The sequence below is a fragment of the Bubalus bubalis genome, chromosome 3 (assembly GCF_019923935.1).
Source record: "Bubalus bubalis isolate 160015118507 breed Murrah chromosome 3, NDDB_SH_1, whole genome shotgun sequence".
In the NCBI taxonomy this organism is placed as follows: Eukaryota; Metazoa; Chordata; class Mammalia; order Artiodactyla; family Bovidae; genus Bubalus; species Bubalus bubalis.
In genome coordinates, this window is record NC_059159.1 from 22,616,043 (window position 1) to 22,642,899 (window position 26,857).

Consider the following 26,857-nt stretch of genomic DNA (forward strand, 5'->3'; position numbering starts at 1 on the left):
GTTAAAGTAACAAGGTGGGGGAGTGGCACCAGGCAACATGTGGGTTGAGGCTCCTTGGACAATGCCCCACCTCTGTTTACTGTGCATGGGCCAGGCAGAGACAGGAATGCGAAAGCCTGGGAGTGGTGGTAGAACTGAACAGGGTGTGTACTACACGTGTCACCATGTGTGCTTATCTGGTCCAATGTGTACAAGAGCATGTGTTCGCAGAATTAAGGCTTTGCACACCCATCTGTTTGTGGATTTGCAAAAAGGAACAGTAAAAAAGGAGAGAGCACAATTTTGCCTGAGAAGCTAGAGATCCAAGTATCAGTTTCCTGATACTTTCTTCATTGGATACCCTGATATCCCTGGGGTCAAGAGGGGAAACTGGCTGGAGTGGCTTGGAGCTCCCCAGGTATTTCATGAACTGAGTAAGAAGAGAGGAGGGCTCCACTCCCAGCACATGCCACAGTTACCAGATTAAGCTGGTTGCCTTGGTAACGTCCTCTCTGGGCAGGATTTGGGATTGTCATTTAGGAAGGGGGAAGGATTGGGGAGTGTGGAGCATGTGGGGGCTGCAAATACAAGGGTCAAAGAGACTCCTGGAATTTGGAATTGGGGAACAGGACCCCAGCACCCTCCAACTACTCAAGGATATCAGGCATAGACTAAGTTCAAGACCTTGAATCAGAGAGGAAAACCAGCATCAAGTTATGGCGCTCCTAGAACAGCAGTGGTTCTCGCCCCAATTGCACATTGTAATCCAAGGAACTTTTCAAAAATACTGTTGCCCTGGCCACACCTCAAATTAATTAAATCAGATCTCTGAGATAGGGCCAAGGTTTATGGTACTTTTTTTTTAAAGGATCTCCAAGTGATTTGCGTAGCCAGGATTGAGAATTACTGCCCTAGAGGGACAACCCAACTTAAGTGGGCTACTGATGCTGGGAGACAACTTTGGGATTCTAAGTCCTTTGCTGTTCTGAGTCTCCCATACTGACCTCGTGGGGAAGATGGTTGTCAAGGCATCTACACTCTATGATGGAAGAAACGGGGAGAGAGGGCGGTGTGATTAACACCTGTGAGAAGGGGGCCAAAAAGTTTAAGCACCCAGTCCATGGACTTCTGGAAGGGGATAGAGCAGGACTACCTAAGGCTGATCTGTCTGCCCCTAACAGCTGCCTTCTTTCTGCCCACTGAGAGGCAGGCTGGGAGGGCAGAGAACCTGGGGGCTTTGCTGAGCTTGAGTTTCTTCTTGCTGAGCTGGTTACCAGGGCAACAGGGAGAGCAATGGGATCTAACTGCAGGACTGGAGAATCAAGAGGCAGGGGTGAGGGGGAAGTATCTAAACACGCTTATTCCTCCAGCCAGCGATCCACCCCCAAGGCTGGCTGGCATTCTTTGTATGACCCCACGAGATCAGGCCCATAGTTACCCATCACTCTGCAGGGGAGGAGAAGGGAAGTTAACTGACATGATTCAAAGAGAAATCTGGGGTGAGGGTCAGAAGAGTCAATGGTTTTCTGGCTGTGGCAGCAGCAGCAAGGGGCATATGAGGGAGTCCCAACTGTCATTTGAAGATGTACCACAAAGATTTGTGGGACTCAGACAGCTGCTGCCAGCTCCACACTGAATTCAATTGCTGCCCCACACCAGGGACAGCCTTTGTAGTAAACTTCCACACCACCTGGGATCTGGAGGAGGAAATAGGTAAACTCAAAGCTAGCTACCCAGTGGCCTAGCTAACTGGCAGCATAACCAGAGCTGGTCTTTCGATCTCTCTTTTTTTTCCTTTAGCCAGACTTTGAATATATGCAACTATTAATTATTCTATACATAAATTTTAATTTCTTATAAAACTCTGTATTCCATATTGCTAGGTCACTTCTCATTTTATGCCACATTTCCATCAAGAACTATTTCCCCAAATCACAATCTGCCAGATTGTGCGTTGTTGTTCTAAGTTGTGTCTGACTCTGCGATGCCATGGACCATAGCCCACCAGACTCCTCTGTCCATGACGTTTCTCAGGCAAGAACACTGGAGTGTCACCTCTTCAACTGCACTAAGACTGATACGAGCCTCTTAGACTGTGGTGCTTGAGGTTTCATGCCAGTGCAAATTTCAAGAGGACAGCTACTTCTCTACACCTCCCCCTTATCCAGGACCTGGTAGTTATATTGACATGTGGGGCACCGCCCTGGGAAACTTGCTTGCCAAACACAAAGGCAGGCATGAGGGATACCAGATGTCACATGGGTACACAGCATCTATTCGTTTTTCTGGCCCCTGCACTTCCAGTCTAAGGGACTGCATATTCCTGGTGTCTACACGGCAATGTGGTTAAGAAAGTTAATCAATGGGGAGTCACTTGTGGCCCCACAGGGGCTTCTCACCTCTTTGGGCTTCCATTTCTCAAGTGTGAGCTGGCCAGAGTTGTGACTGTGACTCTACGGAGTCAGGGAGTCCTCTTCCCTCCCTCCCAAATCAAGACTCATGCAAAACACTGGCAAAGGAGCCAAGTTTACATGTCTAAATTTTATTATCTTCAAGTCACAATGCCAATCACATATGTGCGCTCTTTAAAACAGTTACAAACAGCAACAATACACATGGAGAAATTCTTGCAACAAAACACAGTGGACCAACAGAGACAACTGTCACAGTGTCTTAAGGTCTGGGAATTTGGGCATGCGGCCCACTGGCTTGAGGAGACATCTTCGGGTTTAAGGCAAAGGGAACAGCCTACAAAAGGCACAACCATGCGCTACCCTTGGAAGAATCTCTTAGTTATTTCCTCCTTGGGGGTTCCAGCTTGAGTGCCTCTCTCCCCTCCTACCCCACACCTGTGACTCAAAGTGGTTAAGCCAACTGCTGAAGAGAAGGGACAGAATTAGTGACATTACTTGGGGAGAGACACAGCTGCCACCTTCTCCCTCAGGTTCTGTAGGACAGAGACAGTGGCCAAGTGACCCCTGGCAGACGCAAGTGCCGTAGTAACAGGAATCTCTTCTGCAGAGGCAGCTGGGGAATGGTTCAGTGCCGTAGATAGGGAGGAAAGGAGGGAGAAGCCCTTGCCCTGAAAAGTGACTGCTTTTAGGCCCAGGTGTGGTATCCTGTTTGCAAGGACAGGAGTAAAACTGTCCTTGGGAAAATAAGATAGTAATACCTAAAACACTTACAGCAGGAAAGACGAGGAGAAGGGCAATTGCAATGGACAGGGACGATTGCTGGCTAGGTAATATTTACCTCTAGAGATGCATTGGTCCATAGCAACTGGAAAAGGGTGTGGTAGAAAGGATGGAAAAAAGAGCAGAGCCCTCTAACTCCACTCACCTCAAAGACTGAGCCCTGAGGACTGTGAATACACACCCCTAAGGTGCAAAGGCTCTCACTCTACTCTCCCTTTCTCACTAAAGCTTCTGGTTTGCTATCTCTCCCCACTGTTGACATTCTGCCTTCAGTAGAGAACTAAAGATTATCAGAGTACAGAGACTGATGGAGGCTCAAAATTCTAAAAACCCAAGGCAAGAAAAAGGGCTCCTACCACAGTTGAGATTTTCTCCACAATGGGACATTCTGTGCAGACAGCAATGCTTCCATAGTATTAGAAGAGTTAACAAGCTCCAAGTACACAATAAAAAATGCCAAGAAAAAAATGAAAGGTCAGCTCTTTGTAGACTTGGTGGGGGTAGACTGGCTGGTAAGTTCTCAATTATCTGGGATGTAGGGAAAAGCCAAAAGGGAACCCAGAGGAGCTAGCAAACCAAAGAATGAACTTGTTTAATTTAAAGGCAGAGAGAGTGAAAAAGAGGGGCAGAAGAAGGGGTAGGGTGATGGACTAAAAGAATATTAATTTAAGAATAACAAGCTAGGCTTTAAAAATGAACATCTTAGAAAACAAAACGAAACAGGAAGGAGCTTCCAAGCTTCCCTGGGAGGAGAAGACACGAATTTCCCAGGAGAAAGTGAAGAAGAGCAAAAGACGTGGGCTCCTAGACTCCGAAGCCTGGGCTGTCTGATCTCTGCTCCTCTGAGCACAGTTGACACAACACAAACTGAAAACGGGAGGGAGTCCACTTGTTTTTCGTTTATCCAACAGAGCCTATCCTCAGAGGAAGGCAGGAGTCCCCTTCATTCAGCTGCTCGCTGGTAGGCGCCACCTTGGGTCTTCAACGCTCTCCTGGCGCAGACAGCCAGTTGTTTTCTCTCCTCTCCTAGGTTTTCACTTCTGCTGTCCTGACAGGAGTGAGAAAAAGGGAAGAACCACCAAAATGTTACTGGACCTTTTAGGCATTTACAAGCTATTTTCAAAAAGCCACATTCCTAAAGAATGTACACTAAAGAAATATCCCTAAAACAACACAACAAAACCTCCTGGTTTTTGTCCTCCACAGCCTTTGTTTTTTAAAGAGTGGTTTTTAAAACTTATTTATTATTATTATTTTTTAAAATCTTTTGACTGTGCTGCATGGCATATGGGATCTTAGTTTCCCGACCAGGGACAGGATCCATACCCTCTGCACTGGCAGCTCAAAGTCTTAACCCCTGGACCACCAGGGAAGTCCCTCCTCCACAACCTTTAGAATTGGCTCTGCTATAACACCTCAAATTCAGATTTTCCCTTTCCTTTAATAAAGAATGCCCTCTTGCAGTTTTTCCTTCCATCTTCCCAAATAAAATGCTGCCACACTGACAATGGTTTCCACTCAACCCTACTCAATGCATTCATAAAATGAAGAAATTGGCAAATTTTGGGACTCCTCTAAGCCTCCCCCTGATATATCCCATGATTACAACTTAAGAGCATTAATTAGGTGATTGTTGAGCAAGTAAGCATGAAAATTAGTTTTAAGAACATTCTAAATCACAATAAGTTTTACACTTACTTTTATTTGATGTTAGATTTAAAATATTCAGAAATTCCTATTAGCTGGAACCCCTGCTTACAACCTGAAATCATAAAGTTGGAATTTGTTATCAGGTCATTATTTTTAAAAAAAGGAAAAAGAAAAAAGACCATTTTCCATAGAAACACAACAAGAAAAGGAAGGAAATCTGAAGAAAAGGAAAGCCCACTGATGTCAGATGTGCCCCAACATCCTTTATTCAGAGCTCCTTTCCTAGAAGCTCTCATACCTCAGGCGGTGGGGGCTTGATGGTGACTGGCTGGGGAGTCCTCCGGGGTGGGGAGGGCTTTGGCTGCACCTGCTGCTGGGCGGGGTTATAGTAGGTCACTCCTCCATATACCTGTGATGGGGCCTGGGAGCCCAATAAGCAAGGAAAAGAAAAAGGAATTAATTCATCCAAACTATGCTAAACAGGAAATATTATTCAGGCACAAAAATGAGAATATAGGGGAATTTTTTTATAATTTATAAGGAGAATCTGTAAGAGTATAGGGGAATTTCTAAGCTGCCCCCCTTTAAAATAATTATTCTTTTCTGCCTTAGTATGTCCTAATATAGTTCCTACTTCTTCAAAGTACTGCCCAACTTTCTCTAATTCCTATCATCAGCTGACAAACGGAAGACACTGAGCTCAGTGGTAAGACTCCAGATACCAGAAGGTGTTAACCTGTTGGGAGTTAAACACTATAGGGAAGAGTAGGGCTGGTAGGTAGAATATGGCTTTATTATGCAGTTAAATAAATTGCAGATGTGCCCACCTAAGACATACTAAAACACTTGAATGAAACACCACTAAAAAAATGGAAGAGAATGCACATATGATAGGCATCACCTAAGTAGCATTTCCAGCTTCTACCATCACACGCAAATCAGTGGCACTGAAATGCTCTCTAGAATTCCTTGAGTATTCTCCTCATCCTATATTCTTGTCTGATTTAAAGGATGTATACTTAAGAAAATCTCATCAGCCATCTCACCTGTGTATTAGGATACAGATGAGGAGGTGGTGGGGGAGGCAATGCCCCTGGAGCATAAGGGTAACTGGGATTGCCAAAGTTCATGACGCCTGGAGCAGAAAAGTAAGTAGGAGCAAGCAACTGCTGAGGTGGTGGTTGCCCTGGAGACATGGATACTGGTGGGGGATAGAGGCCTGGATTGGGCAGAGGTGCCGGTGCCTGGTGGGGATGTAAACCTGGACAAGGAGAAGAAACAACAATTAAAACAAGAGGTAACACCTTTTCCATGGGATGGCCTGGCTAGACTGCTCAGCACAAACAGGCTCAGACTTCAAGTCCTCAGGATGGACCCAAGAGGAGTTTGTTGCCCATGTAGCCAAAGTGGCCAGCCTCATAAGCAAGCAGCATAGAGCTGAGAAAGTTGGGGTTTGTGATGCCCCCAACACACATCCTTATGTACTGGAAGCATACAGAGGTGCAAAGCTTACCTGGGTGGGGAAGGTGCATTTCTGGCTGTACAATCATGCCCTGAGGAGGCAGTGGGGCAGGGCTGTCACCATGGGTATAGATTGGTCCCTGGAACTGCACTGTAAGATATCACATTGGGACTCTCATAAATCCTCACTCTTTCCATCAAATGGACAAGTTTCCTTGTCCCCCAAGCCGCTGAAAAGATGTTCTCAATTTTCCATATGAAGAAAACAGCAACCAGAGAATGTTTGTTAACCACCATGAGAGGTCACAAGGGAAGTTCAAAAGGCTGGTCTTTTAGTTCACTTCATCCTACCAAGAAATATATCCCAGCTATAAAAATAAACTCACGTGGATCATAGTAATGTCCTTCCATGATGCTGATATGCACAGGAGGGGCAGGGGGCTCCGGCACAGGTCTTTGCCGTTGTGATGAATAGCGTTTGGCTCGCCCACCCTGGACACCCTGAAAGAAAGAAAGAGGTCAGAGCAAGAAGACTTCCAAAAGGCTGACTCTCCTATTAAGTCCTAATGTCCTGTAGAACTGCAAAACATTTACTGGGTACATGGCAGTATTAAAGAAGTATTTGCAGGACTTCTCTGGTGGCACAGTTGATAAGAATCCGCTTGCTAATGCAGGGGACATGGGTTTGATCCCAGGTCTGGGAAGATTTCACATGCCTCAGAGCAACTAAGCCCATGTGCCACCACGGAAGTCCTTGCGCTCCAGAGCCCGGGAACTACATTTACTGAAGCCTGTGTGTCCTAGAGCCAGGAAGTCGCAACTACTGAGCCCATGTCCTACAATTACTGCTGCCCATGTGCCTAGAGCCTGTGCTCCGAAACAAGAGAAGCCACCACAATGAGAAGACTGTGCACTGCAAGTAGACAGCAGCCCCCACTCTTCACAACTAGAGAAAACCCACTGTACCAACGAAGACCCAGAGCAACCAAATAAATACAGCAGTATGTACATACCAAAAAAAAAAAATTACAAAATGAATTGAAAAACTGATGAAAAACATTAAGCTCTAAACCCAAACCTAAACCGTACATTTCCAGAGACCCTAAAAGGGAAACATGGGAAAACTGACTTGGCTTAAACAGTGACCCAACTGTGACATGCAACCCTCTACATGCGCCCCTTTCCGCCTCTGTACCATTTCTTCCATCCGGTTGAACTGAGGTGGAGGTCCTGCTCCCATGTGTATGTGGTTGGGCATACCTGTAATATACCAAAAAAGTCACTGCTGCAGAGCAGATAGATGTGAACAGAACTAAAGATACATCAAGAAAATGACAGGGTAAAGAATCCAACATGGGGAATGGCTCTCATCTTTTAAACTAACAAAATTCCTTTTAAACTATCTCTGCTTCCTGTCAACACCAGCATTTGGAAATTTGCCCTCACTGCCTGCCACCTTAATATAGCAGTAAAGCCTTTGAACATGAAAAAAAAATTACTTCAGTAATGCAACTCAGAAAATCCAAGTTCAAAATTTTCCCATCAAATATTTACCATACAGAATCCCTGGGAGGTTATAATTAGCATATTATATTATCAAACATATTGGAAAATCTCAACCCTAATGTTTCTGAGCAACAACTAGGCAGAGAAGGATGCTCTAAATCTACCTCTGATTATTTCTGGCCACAGAGGTCTAGGCTAAAAGTATGGGAAGAGATTCCCCTCTGGTTGAAGATGACTCAGGACAAAAAAGGATGTTCTAGAGACTGTCTTCCAATAGTAATAAGGCATTGGCAGGAGAGAATGTACTTCTCTATCCAAAGATCAACTCCAGGTCCAGTTTAGGCTACCCTAGTTTTTGATATTCCAAAATTAACACACACCAGAGAAGGACGCTAAAACTGCCAGTCCAAGTGAGGTTTTCCAATCTAAGTTTGAACTAGATTTCAGAAACAATGGAAAAGATCCTCTGATCTATCTGACTGGAGGAAGAAAAAAAAAGGATGGGTCAAAGGGGTGGTAGGTAGTTCCTAGTCATGAGCACTATGCTGTCCCAACATGATATCCACTAGCCATATATGGTTACTTAAATTTCAATTAATTAAAAATGAAAAGTTCAGTTTTTCAGTCACTCTGGCCACATTACAAGTATTCAAAAGCACCATCATTACAGAAAGTTCTACTGGGCAGCCTGGCTCTAGAAGACTAAGGAAATTAGAGGCTTTCCTTTCAAAGAGATTAGGAGATGCTTATCCAAATTCAAATGCAGTTTCTGCCTTGAAACATTTAACCATTAGCTAAAATAATAAAGAACACTGCCTTCTTCCACTTTTTCTACAGAGAGTGGTAAAGGATTCTGCACTCAGAAGCTCAATGGTGGTGACTGATCAGTTAATAGTAAACAGTAAGCAAAGTAGTGGGCTAGTCTTACGTAACAGATAAAGCTGCTCTGAGCTCTTTGGATGAATATGCCTATGGATCCATTTGTTTCTTGCAATTAATGAAAATGAAGATATTGTCAGACACCACATCTCTGAGAGATATTAGTTCCATGCCCCTGAGTCCAATGATGCAAAGGGATAAAAGCTAGTCATTAACCCTAGGTACCTACCCCGAAGCTCCCGTGATTGCAGGAAGGCAGGCTGCCCTGGACTCCAGTTCTGTTCTGTTATATTTAGTTGTGCCACATCTTGTTCAAGACCCGCTGTAGTAGAATCCACCGGAGCCTCCCAGTTTCCAGTCTTAGCAGGCGTAGGAGGTGTAGCTTCTGGGACTGGAGGTGCTGGGGTCAGCCCTTCAGGTGGCGGGGGCACCTCCTCTGCAACCTTGCCTGCATCTCCAGCTTTGATTCTGGTTCTTCTTGCCCGGGAATAGGATTTTTTTTCAACAGGCCTGTCAGGAACTGGTGGTGCAGTATCAGGAGCAGGATTTGGTATCTCGGGGGCTACCTCTTCCTTCTCAGGACTGCCAAGCACTTGAGCATCTGCTTCTGGAGATGGATCCCTTACAGGAGTCTGTTCCAAGTGCCGAGACCGGTAACTAGTCTCATGTTTAACAGTCTCACCAGACCGGCCAGCATGCTGTCCACCAGCTTCCACAGGCCTAAAACCAGTACGACCTTCCTTAAAGCCTCCAGATCGAGAGTAATTCCTGGGAGCCGACATGCGGCCAGTACCCGCAGCATTCCTGTTGATAAATGTCCTGGGTGGTAGGGTGCCCCCAGGACCCTGGTGGCGATGAGACTTACTTGGCCGCTCACCAATCCAGTTTGGATCTCTTTGTGGAGGACTCCCAAACCTGAACAAAGGGAACAGAGAAATATTAAAAGGGGCCACTAGAAATATAAACTGTGGGTCAGGCAGACTTCCCATATTCCTCACCCATTCAATTACGGGCCGGAATGGCATTTTAAAAAGCAGAGTTTTTTTTTTTTCCTTGCAAATATCAATAATATAGGCTCCAAAATGTCCTCACCTAGGTTTCCGGATTCTTCGGGGTTTGATATCATCAGGATTGTGAGCTGAGCGGATGTCATAGCCATAAAGAGCAATGAGCTCCTGTCGGGACTTTGGAGCCTGTTCATCTTCCCGAAACTTGTCATGCTCCCAGCGACCCTCATCCTTCCACAGCTTTCGCTGACGTCCCTTGGGTCTGGTTGGAACCAGGGAAAAGTGTCTTAAGTTGGCAGATTCTGCCATGTAAAGATGTTCATGAAATAAATAGGGTTGGCAGAGAAACATTAGGAACTCAGGTAATCTCTCCATCTTCCCAGACAGGTTATACAAAACAGGCCTTCCAAAAAGCAAGGGTGAATCACAGCACCTCAGGGCCTGCTGGGCATGAATGTAACAGGTATAAAAATAAGGAAAGCCTTTAATTCAAACTACCCAGCACTCTGGAAACATCTCTCTCCTATAAGGCCACCTATGCAAGTATTTAGAGGCCTTGCGCCTCAGATTAATGAAGGTAGTGGACATACAGGTCTGGATCCCAGCTCCTCCACCAAGAGTTACTAAATATTCTAAGTCTTACTTTCCTCATTTGTACAAAGGGGATAATCACAATACTTACCTTAAAATGTTGTGATCAGTAAATAAGACAATACAGGTAAAGCACTTAGTAAAGTGCCTGGCATATAGTAAGCATGGAATACATATAATACTAACATACTACAGAGCAGTAGCAAGGGGCTGTTACCTGACTTCTTCCTCCTGAGTCTGCCCTCGAAGATCATGCTCAAAAAAGAGCCCTTTCCGGGGTATGTATGCTGGGTTCTTCCGATCTTCATCATCGTCCAAATGCTTAGGGCCCTTTTTACCAACTTTGTTCTCCACAGGCTCTGTGCTTTCCTGTCGGACAGATAAAGAGCTCTTTACTCACTCCAAGCGTAAAAGCCCCTGTTCCAGAACTCGAATGGAAATGGAGGCCTTTGGTGGGTACTAACCTGTCCATCCCCACTTTGCCTCTCTCCAGTCACAGTGCCTTTGGTGTCAGGCTTTTCTTCTCCCTTCTCATCTTTTGCTGAAGAATTAGCAGCATCATTGGCTTCTGATTTCAGCTCCACTTTGGAGTTTTCCTCTTCACTGTACTCCCCGTCATCGCCCTGAAAAAAGTTTCCTGGTACTTCCTTGGTGGTCCCATGGATAAGATTCCGTGCTCCCAATGCAGGGATCCCAGGTTCAACCCTTGGGTCAGGGAACTAGATCCCACATATTGGCAACTAAAGAGTTTGCATGCCCAACTAAAGATCCCACATGCCGCAACTAAGACCTGGTGCAAATAAATAAATAATTTCCCTTTTAAGTTTCCCTGTTAGCTATGGAGATAAGATCTAAATAGTGCATTCTAAAATTTTTCATTCTTTAGGAAAACATTTTCTAACAAATTTTACTATAATGCAAGGACTAAAAGCAAACACTTCAATATGTTTACTAAAATTTCTACTGAATAGAAGCATTGTTAAAAAAAAAAATTAAAGCCACATTAAAAAAACCTATACAGGGAATTCCCCAGCAGTCCAGTGGTTAGGACTCTACACCTTCAATGCCAAGGGCCCAGGTTCAACTCCTGGGAGAAGAATGAAGATTCATCCACAAGCTCCACGGCTCAGACAAAACACACATGCATACATATATGTGTGTGTATACACATACACAGCTTCCCAGGTGGCTCAGTGACAAAGAATATGCCAACACAAGAAACGTGGGTTTAATCTCTGGGACAGGAAGATTCCCTAGAGAAGGAAATAGCAACCCACTCCAGTATTCTTGCCTGGAAAATCCCGTGGATGGAGGTGGGCTACAGTCCATGGGGTCACAAAAGAGCTGGAAACAACTTAGCAACTAAACAATATATATATGCACACATAAACAAGCTTATATAGATCTCTGTTAAGTTTCCAGTAAGATATGCATGGAACTGTCAGGAGCAGCAGCCTCTTTCACTAAGCTTATTGTAATAATCATTTCACCATGTAAGTCAAACAATTATGCTGTTGTTACACCTTAAACTTATACAGCACAATTTTACCTCAATAAAACTGAAAGGAAAAAAAACCAACAAAACAAATAGCTGCAGCCTCTGGGGAAGAAGCCCAGGGCCTATGGATCAGAGGCTTTTAGGTGTCTAAACCATACAGAAGCAGCTTTCTTTTTGATAATTTCTCTCAATAAATTGTCTCTTAAACATGCAGTGCCTAATAACTACACTCTAACTGAAGCTGTTAATTCTCTCATCTCAAAATGTCTTACAGCAGAGATTCCCAACCTTTTAGATTACGTGAATCCCCTTTTAGGACCTAAAATTTTCATGGAATCCCATGAGAAATAGCACAGTATAGTACCCATGAACTGAGAAAACACATAATGACAAACAACTGCTATATGTTCAATAATACTTTAAAATACATTAATATATTTTCATTAATTTATATATATTAAAAAATAGTAGTACATACAGATAGATGTTGATTTGGTCTATAGATAATGAGAACAGAGTTAGTGAATGTGCAATCCCTTATCATAACTCTGTACACTTTCCCACGGCACTATTACTCTCAAGTTGGGAAATAGTGGCTTACATTTTTTTATGTCTGTGATATGAACACTAAATTTTCTGTAACATGAGAGCTCTTTAGCCAGTAACTCTGTCTAGAATGATATAATTATAAAATTTTGACTTTTAAAACTTTAGAACTTGCATAACCACTGCATCTTAGAAATGAAAAAAAAAAAAAAATTAACACCCAAGTGCTCCCTTCCCTTTCCTTTCCTTGGCACAGCAAGATTGAATAACCCAATCAATTACACTTCAATTTTTTAAAAAACTGAATAATCCTGCTTGTGACATAGAAAATCTATCCATTCAAAGAAGGGTCCTGAGGCCATCCTTTAAATAGGGGCAACTAGAAAGGGTTAGGCAAGAGAGGTGTGGCTTGTTTCAGGTAGGGAAAAAAAGCAGCTAAGATTCATGCTAAGGGAGCTGGCTTCAGACTACAAGTTACTCTCTCATATCCTGGTCCTTCCAAGATTTGGACCTAGGGAAGCAGAGATAAAGGCTAAGGAGGTAGGTCTAGAGACCTAGAAGGACACAAAGAAATGGGTTCAAAGGAAGGTGGTCTAGTCCCCATGCTGGGCTAACAAGTCGGTGCCAAAACACCTCTGCCCCCCGGCAGACACGTACACTGTTCTCTTATTCTTCTATTGGATCTGACACTCGATCTGTGACTAACTCCAGGCCCAGGATGGCCTAGGAATATGATCAAAGATACTCACTGAGATTCCTGATGAAACAAGAAGCTCTCAAGCTCTGTTTCTGATCTTTTTTTCAAATAGGACCTAGACTGCCAGATTGGCCCAGATAAACCAATTAATTATCCTTCCCCTTTATTCCCTGTCCACCGTAAGTATTTCGGCCTGTTTTGAGTTAGGATTCCCAGAAAGATGATACTGTTATGAAGCTCATAGACCACATCCACACTATGAGAACCAAGCCTTTATTTACAGCTTTTTAACAACCAAGTACCCTAGATTCTTCCCATTTTCCCTCAATCACAAGAAATTTTCTCTCCTCTTGAGTTGGGAATGGGAGGGTGGTAATCATTCAGTTCTTTCCTTGGTCCTAGATTCCTTGCAGGTTGTGTTGCAAGAATCTGCAATTATCGTGCTTGGTGTGTATGTGACCTTAAATCACTACTTCTCCCCCCTTCAACCCCAAACCTGCCCCCACACACATTGACTGAATTCAAACATCTTAAAATAGTATCAGCATGATTAATGAGAGAACTTTGTTTCATGCTCTATCCTTCTTAGTCTGTGGTGGAAGGTCAAATGAAGCAAATTCCAAAGGAGAAACTAATTTTGTTTCCAGGGCAGGACAGAAGATACAAATAGCATAGTGCTGAGAAGACTCCAAATTAGAGTCAAAATCTGGTGTAACTGAAGCCAAGGTGTTACCCTAGGGTCAAGCTTCTTTGGCTACAGAAGTGGAAGTGTTAGTGACTTAGTCATTTCCAACTCTTTGTGACCCAATGGACTGCCATGCCCTTCTCCAGGGGATGTTCCCGATCGAGGGATTGAACTGCAGGCAGATTCTTTACCATCTTTGCCTAAAGGCTGACATCAAAACCATTTTCCCTACTGCTAACTTTCCCATTTAGTGAACACCCTCCCAACTCTAAAGCCTAGCCCTCCACTTAAGCAACTGCTTCCCTGGCAGAATTTTCATGCAGATGTTTTAGCTCATTTTTCTATTTCCCACATATTTCAGAGTAAAAGGGGAGTCTATCTTTCTCATTCTCAATGTCTCTTCCAGATCTCTGTCGCCTTTTATCTTTTACTGAGGTATAGTTGAATTATAATAATTTTAATTATTGCTGTACAGCAAAGTGGCATAGTTAATATATATATATGGCATATACATGTAATATAACTATATGTATATGTGTGTGTGTGTGTGTATCGGAGAAGGCAATGGCACCCCACTCCAGTACTCTTGCCTGGAAAATCCCATGGATGGAGGAGCCTGGTAGGCTGTGGTCCATGGGGTCACTAAGAGTCGGACACGACTGAGAGACTTCACTTTCACTTTTCACTTTCACGCATTGGAGAAGGAAATGGCAACCCACTCCAGTGTTCTTGCCTGGAGAATCCCAGGGACGGGGGAGCCTGGTGGGCTGCTGTCTATGGGGTCGCACAGAGTCGGACACGACTGAAGCGACTTAGCAGCAGCGGTAGCAGCATATGTATATATAGGGTGTGTGTGTCTGTATGTATGTGTGTGTGTATATACACACACACACTTTTTTTTTGGCCTCACCACATGGCATGTGGGATCTTAGTTCCCCAAACAGGGATCGAAACCGCACCCTCTGCATTACAGGCACAAAGTCTTAACTACTGGATCAGAGAAGTCCCTATACATTATTTTTCATATTCTTTTCCATTATAGTTTATCACAGGATATTAAATATAGTTCCTTATACTGTATAGTAGGACTTTGTTGCTTATCCATTCTATATATACCAGTTTCCATCAGCTAATCCCAACTCCACTTCATTTTAAATTCCTACTTCTCTGAGGCTTCTATCATCTAGCTATATCTTACTACTCGAAAGTTCGGATTACACCATTTTGCTTTTTTTTTTTGACAAAAGACCTACAGTAGTATTTGTTTTCACAAACTGAAAGAAATTTGAAAAAGATAAAAAAAAAAAAAAGGCAAAAGTGAAAACTGCACTCAGTGTTGGCTTTGCAGTGAGTTGTCATACAAGCAGCTCTATACCCTAAGCGGAAGGAGTGGAACCACCAAGCTCCTGCCCTGGGAACTACACTCAGCCTCTTAGCATCAAGCTGCCACAGCTTTGAACTGTGTCTGTGAGCATCGGTGCTTTACCTCAATTTATTTTGTGCATCACTTGGTGAGAAGCGTCCTAAGGTAATTGCTTCTTTGCTTTAAGTCACTTCAACTTACGAAAGGTTTCACAGGGACACTCTATAAATTCAACGGGAAAACCTCCACCTCTGTCTTTGCTTGGGTCTATCCCGTCACTGATCTGAAGATTATGGAAATACGCTCACACTTTTCACCTCCACTTCAGTCATCCACTTTCATGTATACATTTCAGACCAGTCTTACCTGGAACTGCTATACATTTTAAGTAAATTTGATCTACTTTTAAACATCTTAAATTTAAATACCCCAGGTTTTCATCAGCACTGCCACATAAAAAAGAATGAAGTTACATTCTTACCTGACTCCTCATACAAAGATTAACTCAAAATGGATCAAAGACCTAAAACTAAGAGCTAAAGCTATAAAAGTCTTAAAAGAAAACAAGCCTTTGGATTTGGCACGGATTCAGCAAAAGCTTCTTTGGCATGCATGACACCAACAGACACAGGCAACTAAAGAAAAAACATATATACTGGACTTCATCAAAACTGAAAACTTAACACCATTAAGAAGAATAAAGACAACCCAAAGAATGGGAAAACACACTTGCAAATCATGTAGATGATAAGAAATAAATCTAGAACATATAAAGAACTCTTACAACTCAATGATTAAAAAAAAAAAAAAGACAAAGTGGGACTTCCCTGGTGGTCCAGTGGTTAAGAATCCACCTGTCAATGTAGGGGACACAGGTTCGATCCCTGGTCCAGGAAGATTCCACATGCCACAGGGCAACTAAGCCCGTGCACCGTAACTACTCAGCCCTATCAAGCCTGTGCTCTAGGGCCCATGAGCAACAACTACTGAGGCCTGTGCACCCTAGTGCCCATGCTCTGCAGTGAAAAACCACCACAATGAGAAGTCTGTGCCACTGCAACTGAAGAGCAGCCTCTGCTTGCTGCTACAATGAGGACCCAGCCCAGCCAAAAATAAATACATAAAAAATTTAAAAATGGACACGGTATCTGAATAGCCACTTCTCCTAGGAAGATACACAAATGGCCAATAAGCACAAGACAAAATGCTCAACATCAGGTAAATACATATCAAGATACCATTTTACACATTTTACTAGGATGACCAGAATCAAAAAATCAAGACAATAATAAGTGCCATTGGTATGTGGAGAAACTGTAATCCCCACACATTGCTGCTGAGAATGTAAAATGGTGCAGCTGCTTTGGAAAACAGTCTGACAATTCCTCAAACAACTGAACAGTTACCATATGACTTAGCAACTCCATTCCTAGGTACATACCCAAGAGAAATGCAAACACACATCCACACAAAAACCTGAACATAGATATTTTTAGCAGTGTTATTCATAAAAAAATAGAAACCCAAGTATCCATCAGTGGATGAATGGATAAATAAAATATAGTATACCATACAATGGAATACTGTGTGCTTAGTCACTCGGTCACGTCTGACTCTGTGACCCCATGGACTGCAGCCCACCAGGTTTCTTTGTCCATGGGATTCTCCAGAATCTCCAGGTGGATTCTTTACTGTCTGAGCCAGGTAAATCCCACAATGGAATATTATTCAGCCATAACAAGGAATGAAGTACTGATATATGCTACAACTTGGGTGAAAACTTCAGAAATAATATGCTAAGTGAAAGAAGCCAGTCATATGTTATCATATATGATTCTGTTCATAAAGAAGGCCAGAATAAGGAAATCTCTAGACACAGAAAGGAAATATGTGGTTGCTAAGGGCTGGAGGGAATGAGAATGCAGGAGCTGTGGGAGGATGAGTGACAGTTAAAGGGTACAAAATTTCTTTTTGAAGTAATGAAAATATTTTGAAACTAACTATGGTAATGGTTGCACATACTTGTATGTACTAAAAACTACAGAACTGGACATTTTAAACTGGTAAGTTGAATGGCACATAAATTGTATCTCAATAAAGCTGTTTCCCCCCCAAATCCTGCCTGTTATTCCTGTCCGTCCCCAGTTATTTATCCTTCCCTCTCTCATTTCTCAAGACATCCGCTCCATTGAAATTCCCACCTTTTCTCTGCCTATCAGTCCTCTCCCACATTCGCTTTCTTCTCTTTCTAGACTCTCTGGCCCGATCATTTCAGCATTATCGGTAGCTCCCGCCAATCCCCTATTCCTATGCACTCAGGACTGGATCAACCAAACTGTCTGCTTTTCCTAAGCTTGCAACTAGACTACTGATCATCACTAGGGGGATTAAAAAAAAAATCATACAACTTTACATATCAGTGCCACCTCCAGCCTCAACTATTCAAACTTTCTTTATCTCAAAATTCCTATACTGTCCCTTCATCAACAACCATTCTTTTATGTTTTTCCTTCTATTATATTTCACAAGGAAAACAAAACAAAGGGAACACCAGCTTCCTTCCCACCTCTCTATAATTACAGTGGAAAATGTTTTTCTCATCTGGTTCCTATTTCTTCTCATATACTCAATTAAGGACATCACACACTTATTACCTATCCTCTCCCTTTACTTTCCCTTTTAATCATTTCTTCAACTTTTAGGCATACTTGATTCTCCAACTCAAAAAATAACACCAAACCCTCTCTTGACCTTAGAGCCTTCTTTCCAGCTACCATCTCTCTAGCCTCCCTTTCACAGTCTAATTTCTTTAAAAATGTTTCCTCAGAGGATTCTGGAAAAAATGGCAGCAGCATAGTTTTTGATCTCTTCAAATCTCCACATCAAATGGGGGCTTCTGACAGCAAAATCAAAACCCTCTGGACAATATTTACAACAAAACTAGGTTACAAGGTATCCCCCACACCCCAAAATACAAGCACATGAGCAAAGCAACAACTGCCACAAGACCTGCATCAGATTGGTATCAGGGCTAGAAAAAGCAGAGAGCAGTAAATGGACCTGAAAACAGGAGAACCTTGAACTAGTCAACAGGTAGTCAACAGAAAGTAAAACTGAAAACAATTGAAACCAGAAGGGGTTTTGCTGTCTCTAATAGAATGTGAGTTTAAGGATCGTGCAGTAAGAAGGTCCAAAAGGGCTGGAGCAATCCAAGCCTTCTGAAATCTTAAAATCAACCTGGCTGCCAGGGGTTCCCTCGAGGATAGAGCACCACACTGAAGATAAAATTATTGAGAAGAGAATCAGTTCAGCAGAAGAGGGACAAAAGGAATGAAGGAAGGAAGAAGGTCCAAAGCAAATTGGAGAAGGGAACAAAACCAGGAAATCTCAGAAAGGCATATATATATGTATGTGTGTGTGTTTTAACACTACAGGAAAATATCTGAGAAGGGAGTTCTACAAAGTTAGAAAAAGCTACTTTGAGCCATACTTCCTTTGAAAAGATCAGGAAGACTAAATAGAAATCAACAAAAGAAAAATATAGAGATCAAATCCCACAGAAACTTACTAAAAGAAAAAAAAAAATAAGTAGAATAGCACTCCTACAATGAAAGCATGCCAGAAAGACATATGCATATCGTACCAAAATTGCAACTTCTATTTCAAAATGAGCAAAAAAAAGACATTAAAAATATTATATAAGGCATGAAAGAACATCAATCAGAATTTTAAAAATCCAGAGATGAACTCAAGAAGATATTAGAAATTTAAAAAATCATTTAAAATACAAAGTCTAGAACTAGAAGGAACACAAACAAGAGTGAATAAACACAGTAATCAAAAGAAAATAGAGATACTACAAAGGATTAAAGAGAAAGGGTCGTTTACTGAAGACAGGAAGAGAGTATTTGGATGAAGTTCCATGACATACTGTACAGCACCTCTCATACCTATGAATATTGATCCAGAATGACCAAGTCTAAGAAAAATTTTAATACAACTATTGGACCTTAAAGGAAAATATACTAGGAATATCCAGACAAAAACAGTAAGTGACTTACAAGGGAAAGAAAATTAGGTGATCAGCTAGTTCTGTGCAAGATAAAAGCTTTGGGTCATACTGCTATTTTCCATGGCTACCATGGAAAGACAATTTGCAAGAAATACAATGGATACAGATAGCATGGTGAGTTGTACAATGAGTGAGTGGCCATCAAAATCTTTTTAACAGACACACTATTAAAAAAAAGGATGAAAAACTAACCTGTCAGATTAAGAGACAGATCAAAATTTAAGACAACAGGCAAAACTAAGCATAGCATCTAGGTATACACAGTTAGTAATTAAGAAGAAATGCAATCAAGTAACAGATAACTACGTAAAGCAAGATATCAAGTCAAACTCTTTAATCTAGATCAGTGCTGTCCAACAAAACTTGCTGGAATGAGGGAAATGTTTTTACCTATGCACATGAGGAGCTGAACTTTTTTATTAACTCAAATAGCCACGTATGGCTGGTGACTATCCTATTTGACACAACAGAACTACACTCCTCTCTTAAATTTTAGGAAATACATACCAGATATTGCCACATCAAAGCTGCACATGTTCCTCAATCTCAAAACATCCAAAACTTAACCCAACACTGTCCTTCCTGGAATCTCTTCCTTCTGTGGTCCCTTTCTTAGTGACCAACACCATTCTCCAACCTGGGCATTACTTGGACTCCTTTTTCTTTTTTTGATATTACAAATGTATTGAACTTCAACATTAGTAGCACAATCTTTTATCTTTTTTTCTTAAGGTAACAACACTTTTTTTTTCCTTATAATTACTAGTTTTTACAACAGGAGCTGTATCTTACACATAATGGAATTGTTTTATGATACTTGACTTATGAAAAAAGGTTTCTCCAAATGATAATTGCTCAAATGTAAAGGGTAAAGTAGAACTAGGGTGTTAACACAGGAATGTGTGTCAAAAGAACAAAATTAATTTAAATAAGTCATTCTAGATGTTAACATTAGAAGAACTAGGTGAAAAGCCTATGGAACATCTGTATTCTCTCTGTGATTTTTTTTGTAAATGCAGAATTATTCCAAAATAAAGTGTATTGAGAAGAAAAGTCCTTGCAGTTCTATTTCATTTACTAATCCAAGAAAAGTTTACTGAGGGCCTATTACAGATACTCTTATAAGTTCCCAGGATAGAACAGTGACAAAGACAGTCTCAGCCCTCTAGGAGCTTGCATTCTGCTCAGAGCTGAAGGGAATGGATATTAAAATCTGAAGGTTAGACTGCAGACAGGTCATTTGAGGCAGAGGTAAGTCTTAGGACAAAACAACAGAGGACACTCACGAGCAAGAGTCAAAACGCTCAGTATTATTCTAGGGCTTTGGAATGAAGCTAGAGAAACCCGGATCACCAAGCTCCCTCATCCCAGTCCCTTCCCTCAGCACGCTGTTGCTGTTCTTGTCAGTAAACTTTCTGGCTCTATCACAGGCATCTGGCCAGGTCCCAGACCTCACCTGGATCAACATCATCCTGTCATCAGGAGAGGTCAAACACTGCTGGGCATCTAAAGCTTATAGGAACCAAAACAGCGGTCTTTCGAGTTTCAGCAGAATTCTCTCTGACTCCTCCTTAATTCAGGCTCCACGTTCAATCAATCAAGAAATTCTGTTATTAATAATAATACCTAAATCTCTCTCAAATGTATGTCTTGCAGTGCCACTGCCATCGTCCCTTCTTTAGGGCACTATCACGCTCCTTGGACTATTCTCTTAACAGCTCTGTCTTCAGTCTTGCCTCATCCTCAGATCCTCCTCCACTTAAGCCTCCAACAGTCTTTCTTTCTTTGCTGTTAGAGTAACATCCAAATTCATTATATACATAATGGTAAACTGCTATAAAGTCACAGCCACAAAACCTCACTGAATACTCCACACTGCCTGGCAGTCTTTCCGATGTTTCCTTTCTTTAATGACTACTGCAAACATTACTCACTCCAAAACCTCTCATCTTCCTTTAATTCTTCGTGGATAACTTTACCACTGACTTCACAGAAAATAAGTCATCTCACCAATCACCACATTCTGTCATTCCCACAGCCCAAATAACTGCCAGTGCCGCCCACCTCTATTGTCGCTGCCACCACTCCACTCCACTCCACGCCACATTTTCTGCTTGCCTAGTCTTCCACAGTAGCTTTCTTAACTAGTTTTTCTGCCTCTAATCTTGCTCCCTTCAGATAATTCTCCCCACTGCACACAAAACAATTGTTAAAGATAACAATTCTAAAATATTACTGTGAATCAACCTGGGATTTTGTTAACATATAAACCTCTGAGTCTTCCCTCCCTCTGCAAGAGTCTGTTTCAATAGGATTTTCTTTCATGTAGACGTTCCTTGGATCTAACAAACACTGCTTTAAAATTTAAGTCTAATCCATACTCCATATCATACTCTGGTTTAAAACCCTGTTATACTTTACTTACTTAGAATAAAATCCAAATACTTTTTCAACCAGGCTTATAAAGTACTTAAGCTTTGGACTGAGATTCATCCTTACCACCAGTTATACTAAATCTTCCATGTCCTCCAACTCACTATCCTCCAATCCCACCACTTCTGGACTTTCTTCTCGGACTGTTTCCTCTGCTAGGAAAATTCTAGCTAGCTAACTCCTACTCATCATTCAGGTCTCTATTTGAAGAGTCCCTCCTGTAAATACTTCCAAACACCCTACACTCAGTTAGCTGCCCCTGCCATGTGCTCCCAAAGCACCCTATGCTTCCCATACCATGGCATTTAACAAAGAGTTATTGTAATTACTTAACTGTCTATATTTTCCCTCTCTGATCTGGAATGTAAATTCCATGAGGGCAGAACCATGCATCTTTTATTCCAGGGCCTAGCACAGCTCCTGGCGCTAAGAGGCATTTAATAAAAAAAAAAAAAAAAAGAAGTAATCCCTGCATGATCTGACCCCTACTCTATAATTTGCCTTTATTTCTGGTATCCATCCTGTCCCAACGATGTTCCAGCCACACCAAACTACTTTCAAGTTTCCAGATAGTCAATCTTCTCTCCTATCTCTGAGCTTTTGCAACTGTTGTTCCCTCTGCCTAGAACATGATTTGCCTGGCTAACTCCAATTTATTCTTCTCTGACTGCCTAATATGGAATCAGTACCCAGTCATTAACACCCTATTTAACCCTATCCCCCAGCAGTTGTCACCAAGTCCTATGATTTCCTCAATGTTTGTCTGACTTCTTTACTAAGCTGTAAGATTCCAAAAGATAGGAACTTTGTTATAGTGTTCACTTCTGCATCTCCAGGGCTTAATGGTAAATCTAATATGTAGCAACAGTTCTATAAGATTTACAGAATGAACCTTTGATCCACAATCCAATTCTTTCTGTATCAATCAGAGCTCTATTCAACAGTTCCAGGAAACAAGTAGCCATTCTGATAACATCTCTAGTAGTTTATCCAATCAAAGCAAACTAAGTTCACAAACATTTGGCTTAGGGAAACTTTCTGCTAAAGACAGAAAACCTCATCCGTAAACTGAGAAATGTTTCTGACACAAACCACTAAGAATCCTACCCTTCTGAGGTCTTCAGACATACTCAAAAAATACCCAACTGACTGGTTTCACCACCTAGGCATCATAAAATGGAGTGTCAAACATCCTGTGAAGGGCCAAAGAATGTTCTCCTTCTCTTATTTAGCATCTTATTTTCTTTAGATAGGGTGACAGGTCAACTATAAACAGTGTAACACATGTGGCCTGAAGAGGTTTATACAAAGTTTCCCTCTCTATATCTGAACACTTCGTATAATAGCTTTTCAGAAGCATAAATGAAGAATGCACAGGCGGAGTAACAAACAGGTCAGATGCTTTCAAACCACAGGCGGGTACAATTTTTAAAACACATTTTCCAACCTACATCATAGGAAAAAAAATCTATCACACTCACTTCTGAGTCTTCTGCACTTTCATAATCCGAGAGAACAGCTGAAAGAAAACAGAAACATATAAAGAAAAAAAAAATGCAACAGAAATTTTATAATTACATCTTCCAGTGCTTGTTGTGGGTCAAGCTAAAACTCTCATTTAATTCTGACATCAACCTATGAGGTAGATGAAATTATAGTCCCCATATACAGATGGAAAACAGGTTCAAAGAGTGACTTTGACTTTCCCAAGATCATACAGCTAGAACTTAAGCTCTTGAACATTAAACTACAAAGAGCCCCTTTGTGGCACCCTCCCCCAAACCCTTAACAGTCTGCTGCTGCTGCTAAGTCGCTTCAGTCGTGTCCGATTCCGTGCGACCCCACAGACGGCAGCCCACAAGGCTCCTCCGTCCCTGGGATTCTCCAGGCAAGAATACTGGAGTGGGTTGCCATTTCCTTCTCCACTTAACAGTCTGAGAAGATGTCAACTGCTGCAGACAGGTGACCTGAGTTTAAAGATCTCTATCATGATGCTACTCACCATCGCCCTCGATGCCATCTTCACTCTCCTGAAGGAAAGAAGACATGGGTTAGTTCTACTATTTTCAGGGGGTGGAGAAACGAAGACTGAACACAAAATGGTTGAAAAGGCAGACGAAGGAAGGAATATCTTTAACAGGCAGGATCTGAGGGAGGTCCCGTCTATCCACCTCCAGTCCCAATTTCTGAGTAAATATCCGCTTTCCATCCGCAGCAGCTCCGCCTGTCCCCCAACAAAGCCTCAATCCCTTCTCTTCCCTTGGAGCTCCGGATGCAAACCGCACCGGGACCGCTCTCCTCTTCAACACACTACGCCTCAGCATCTACCGTCAACTCCCAGCCTCCCATCACCACCTACACCCCGCCCCCGGTCCGCCCCGCCCGCGCGCACTCACACACTCCGACTCCTCAGCGCTCTTAGCGCCCCCGCTCTCCACCCGCCGCAGATGAAGGGCCCCAGCTCGGCCTCCGCGCTGGGAAGGCAGAGAGCCGCTGCCGCCGCCTCCAACACTACCGCTGCAGCTCCCGCCGCCCCGCGCCGGGGAACCGCCGCTGTCTGAGCCGGAGGCACCAGATTCTTCGTCCTCGGTGTCCTGCGAAGCGCGCTGCCGCCGCCGGTCCGCCATCTTACGGAGAACGGCCGCCGCTGGCCAGATCCTGACGTACCGCGCCCGTCGCAGGGGCTGCCGGGAGGCTTGAGAGCTGGTCCCAGCATGCTTCACTTGCGGCGCTGGTCGCCCCGCTTTTCGGGGGGAGGGGCTGGGGGAGGAGCTGGCACGCTGCGGCACGTTTGCGGGTGCGCGGGATAGCGTATTCGGTGACGTGAGGGGGCGTGGCGAGGCCCCTGACTTCCCCGCCGCTGGGCCCCGGGCGAGGAGAGTTGCTCTTGGGCGGGCAGTCGGCTACGGTCCTTGCCCGGCCATCTTGGGCTTGAGTGGATAGCGGTGACCTGTCACAGCTTCACTGCGGCGTTAGAGTTGTTTCATGATTTTCTTTTCCATCTCTCATTTCTACCTACGTTTGAAGCAGATCGTTTGACTGTATTCGTTTGCTTAGTAAAAATCACGAATCAAGGGAAACCTCTGAAGCCGTTGTGCTGCTTCAGATTTGTTATATCAGTCCATTTTAAGCTAAAGGGCGGAGGAGAAACCAGTTGTCTGTAGGGAAGCCCGAGGATTTAGTGTTGCAGCACTACAGTGTTTCCGCTGTATTCTCATTTCTTCCCCCTTCATGTGTCTTCCCACCCCAGCCATCACCTCCCTCAAAGTGCAGGCTAATACGATGTGCTTAGTCGCTCAGCCATGTCCTATTCTTGGCGGCCCCATGGACTGTAGCCAATATGGCTCCTGTGTCCATGGGGATTCTGTAAGCAAGAATACGCGAACGGGTTGCCATGCCCTCCTCCAGGGTATCTTCCCAACCCAGGAATCGAACCCAGGTCTCCCACATTGCAGGCGGATTCTTTACTGTCTGAGCCAGATGGTAATCTTACTAAAATTTTAGAACCGACTTAGAGATAATCATCAGATCAGATCAGATCAGTTGCTCAGTCGTGTCCGACTCTTTGCGACCCCATGAATCGCAGCACGCCAGGCCTCCCTGTCCATCACCAACTCCTGGGGTTCACTCAGACTCATGTCCATCAAGTCGGTGATGCCATCCAGCCATCTCATCCTCTGTCGTCCCCTTCTCCTCTTGCCCCCAATCCCTCCCAGCATCAGAGTCTTTTCCAATGAGTCAACTCTTTGCATGAGGTGGCCAAAGTACTGGAGTTTCCGCTTCAGCATCAGTCCTTCCAAAGAAATCCCAGGGCTGATCTCCTTCAGAATGGACTGGTTGGATCTCGTTGCAGTCCAAGGGACTCTCAAGAGTCTTCTCCAACACCACAGTTCAGAAGCATCAATTCTTCGGCGCTCAGCCTTCTTCACAGTCCAACTCTCACATCCATACATGACCACTGGAAAAACCATAGTCTTGACTAGATAAACCTTTGTTGGCACTCTGCTTTTGAATATGCTATCTAGGTTGGTCATAACTTTCCTTCCAAGGAGTAAGCGTCTTTTAATTTCATGGCTGCAGTCACCATCTGCAGTGATTTTGGAGCCCAGAAAAATAAAGTCTGACACTGTTTCCACTGTTTCCCCATCTATTTCCCATGAACTTCCTGATGTTCAAGCTGGTTTTAGAAAAGGCAGAGGAACCAGAGATCAAATTGCCAACATCCGCTGGATCATGGAAAAAGCAAGAGAATTCCAGAAAAACATCTATTTCTGCTTTATTGACTATGCCAAAGCCTTTGACTGTGTGGATCACAATAAACTGTGGAGAATTCTTCAAGAGATGGGAATACCAGACCACCTGATCTGCCTCTTGAGAAATTTGTATGCAGGTCAGGAAGTAACAGTTAGAACTGGACATGGAACAACACACTGGTTCCAAATAGAAAAAGGAGTACATCAAGGCTGTATATTGTCACCCTGTTTATTTAACTTATATGCAGAGTACATCATGAGAAACGCTGGACTGGAAGAAACACAAGCTGGAATCAAGATTGCCAGGAGAAATCTCAATAACCTCAGATATGCAGATGACACCACCCTTATGGCAGAAAGTGAAGAGGAACTAAAAAGCCTCTTGATGAAGGTGAAAGTGGAGAGTGAAAAAGAGATAATCATAGGAACGGGCATTGGTTTAATATCCCAAAATGACTTCCTTGCCAAACAGGTAGATGACGGAATGCTGTGATTTTAGCAACATTTTTCAGCAAGGAAAAAAATTGGTATATTTTCTCTGAACCATAATAAAAAACATACAAGAAGCGTGAGCTAACCGTGTACCTAAAGGAGTACACAATAATATACACCCGAGGGAGGTCACTATCATAGCACAGGACTCTGCCCCCTGTAATGCTTTTACAAATAATATGGTCAGGGCTACTGATGCTTACCAAATTTATAGACATTATGAAACTAGACGGTATTATGAATGCCTTCAGAGATAGTCAGGATCCAAACAGAGCTCAACTGGTTATAAACAAGTGGTCAAATGCGACAACTTGTAAATACAGGTCCAGAAACCAAATGCTTGGGCTCAAAATGTAGGATATATGATTTAAAAAGTGTTAAAAAAAAAAAACCTAGAGGATCCTATCAATCACAAAGTAAATTGATATAGTAAGGCTGCCAAATTTAGTGTCTAAGTAAAGTGATAGTCTGCCACTTTGCCTTTCAGTTGTTTGGTCTGCATTCAATTTTTAAATGGACATGAGCAAATTGTTCACTCATCCAGAGAACTG

At 42.9% G+C, this 26,857-nt stretch overlaps 1 protein-coding gene across 1 annotated transcript; it reads right to left on the reverse strand.

The window, feature by feature from the left end:
* Positions 1-2,501: 2,501 nt before the first annotated feature.
* On the reverse strand, positions 2,502-24,242 carry CASC3 (CASC3 exon junction complex subunit). Its single transcript, XM_006068601.4, has 14 exons — positions 23,958-24,242; positions 23,564-23,591; positions 23,043-23,080; positions 10,732-10,890; positions 10,485-10,636; positions 9,762-9,938; positions 8,899-9,584; positions 7,480-7,544; positions 6,671-6,785; positions 6,337-6,435; positions 5,870-6,084; positions 5,122-5,244; positions 4,872-4,935; positions 2,502-4,221 (listed from the first exon to the last, which is right to left on the reverse strand). The coding sequence occupies exons 1-13, from the start codon at positions 24,186-24,188 to the stop codon at positions 4,912-4,914; spliced, it is 2,112 nt and encodes a 703-aa protein (XP_006068663.4). The 5' UTR covers positions 24,189-24,242; the 3' UTR covers positions 2,502-4,221; positions 4,872-4,911.
* Between the last annotated feature and the right edge of the window lie 2,615 nt (positions 24,243-26,857).

Coding starts and splice junctions, on each gene's coding strand:
- CASC3 (XM_006068601.4), bottom strand. CDS start 24,188: ATGGCGGACCGGCGGCGGCAGCGCGCTTCGCAGGACACCGAGGACGAA. Junction 10,637..10,731: donor GGCAAAGTGGGGATGGACAG/GTTAGTACCCAC, acceptor TCTGTCCGACAG/GAAAGCACAGAGCCTGTGGA. Junction 9,939..10,484: donor ACTCAGGAGGAAGAAGTCAG/GTAACAGCCCCT, acceptor GGTTCCAACCAG/ACCCAAGGGACGTCAGCGAA.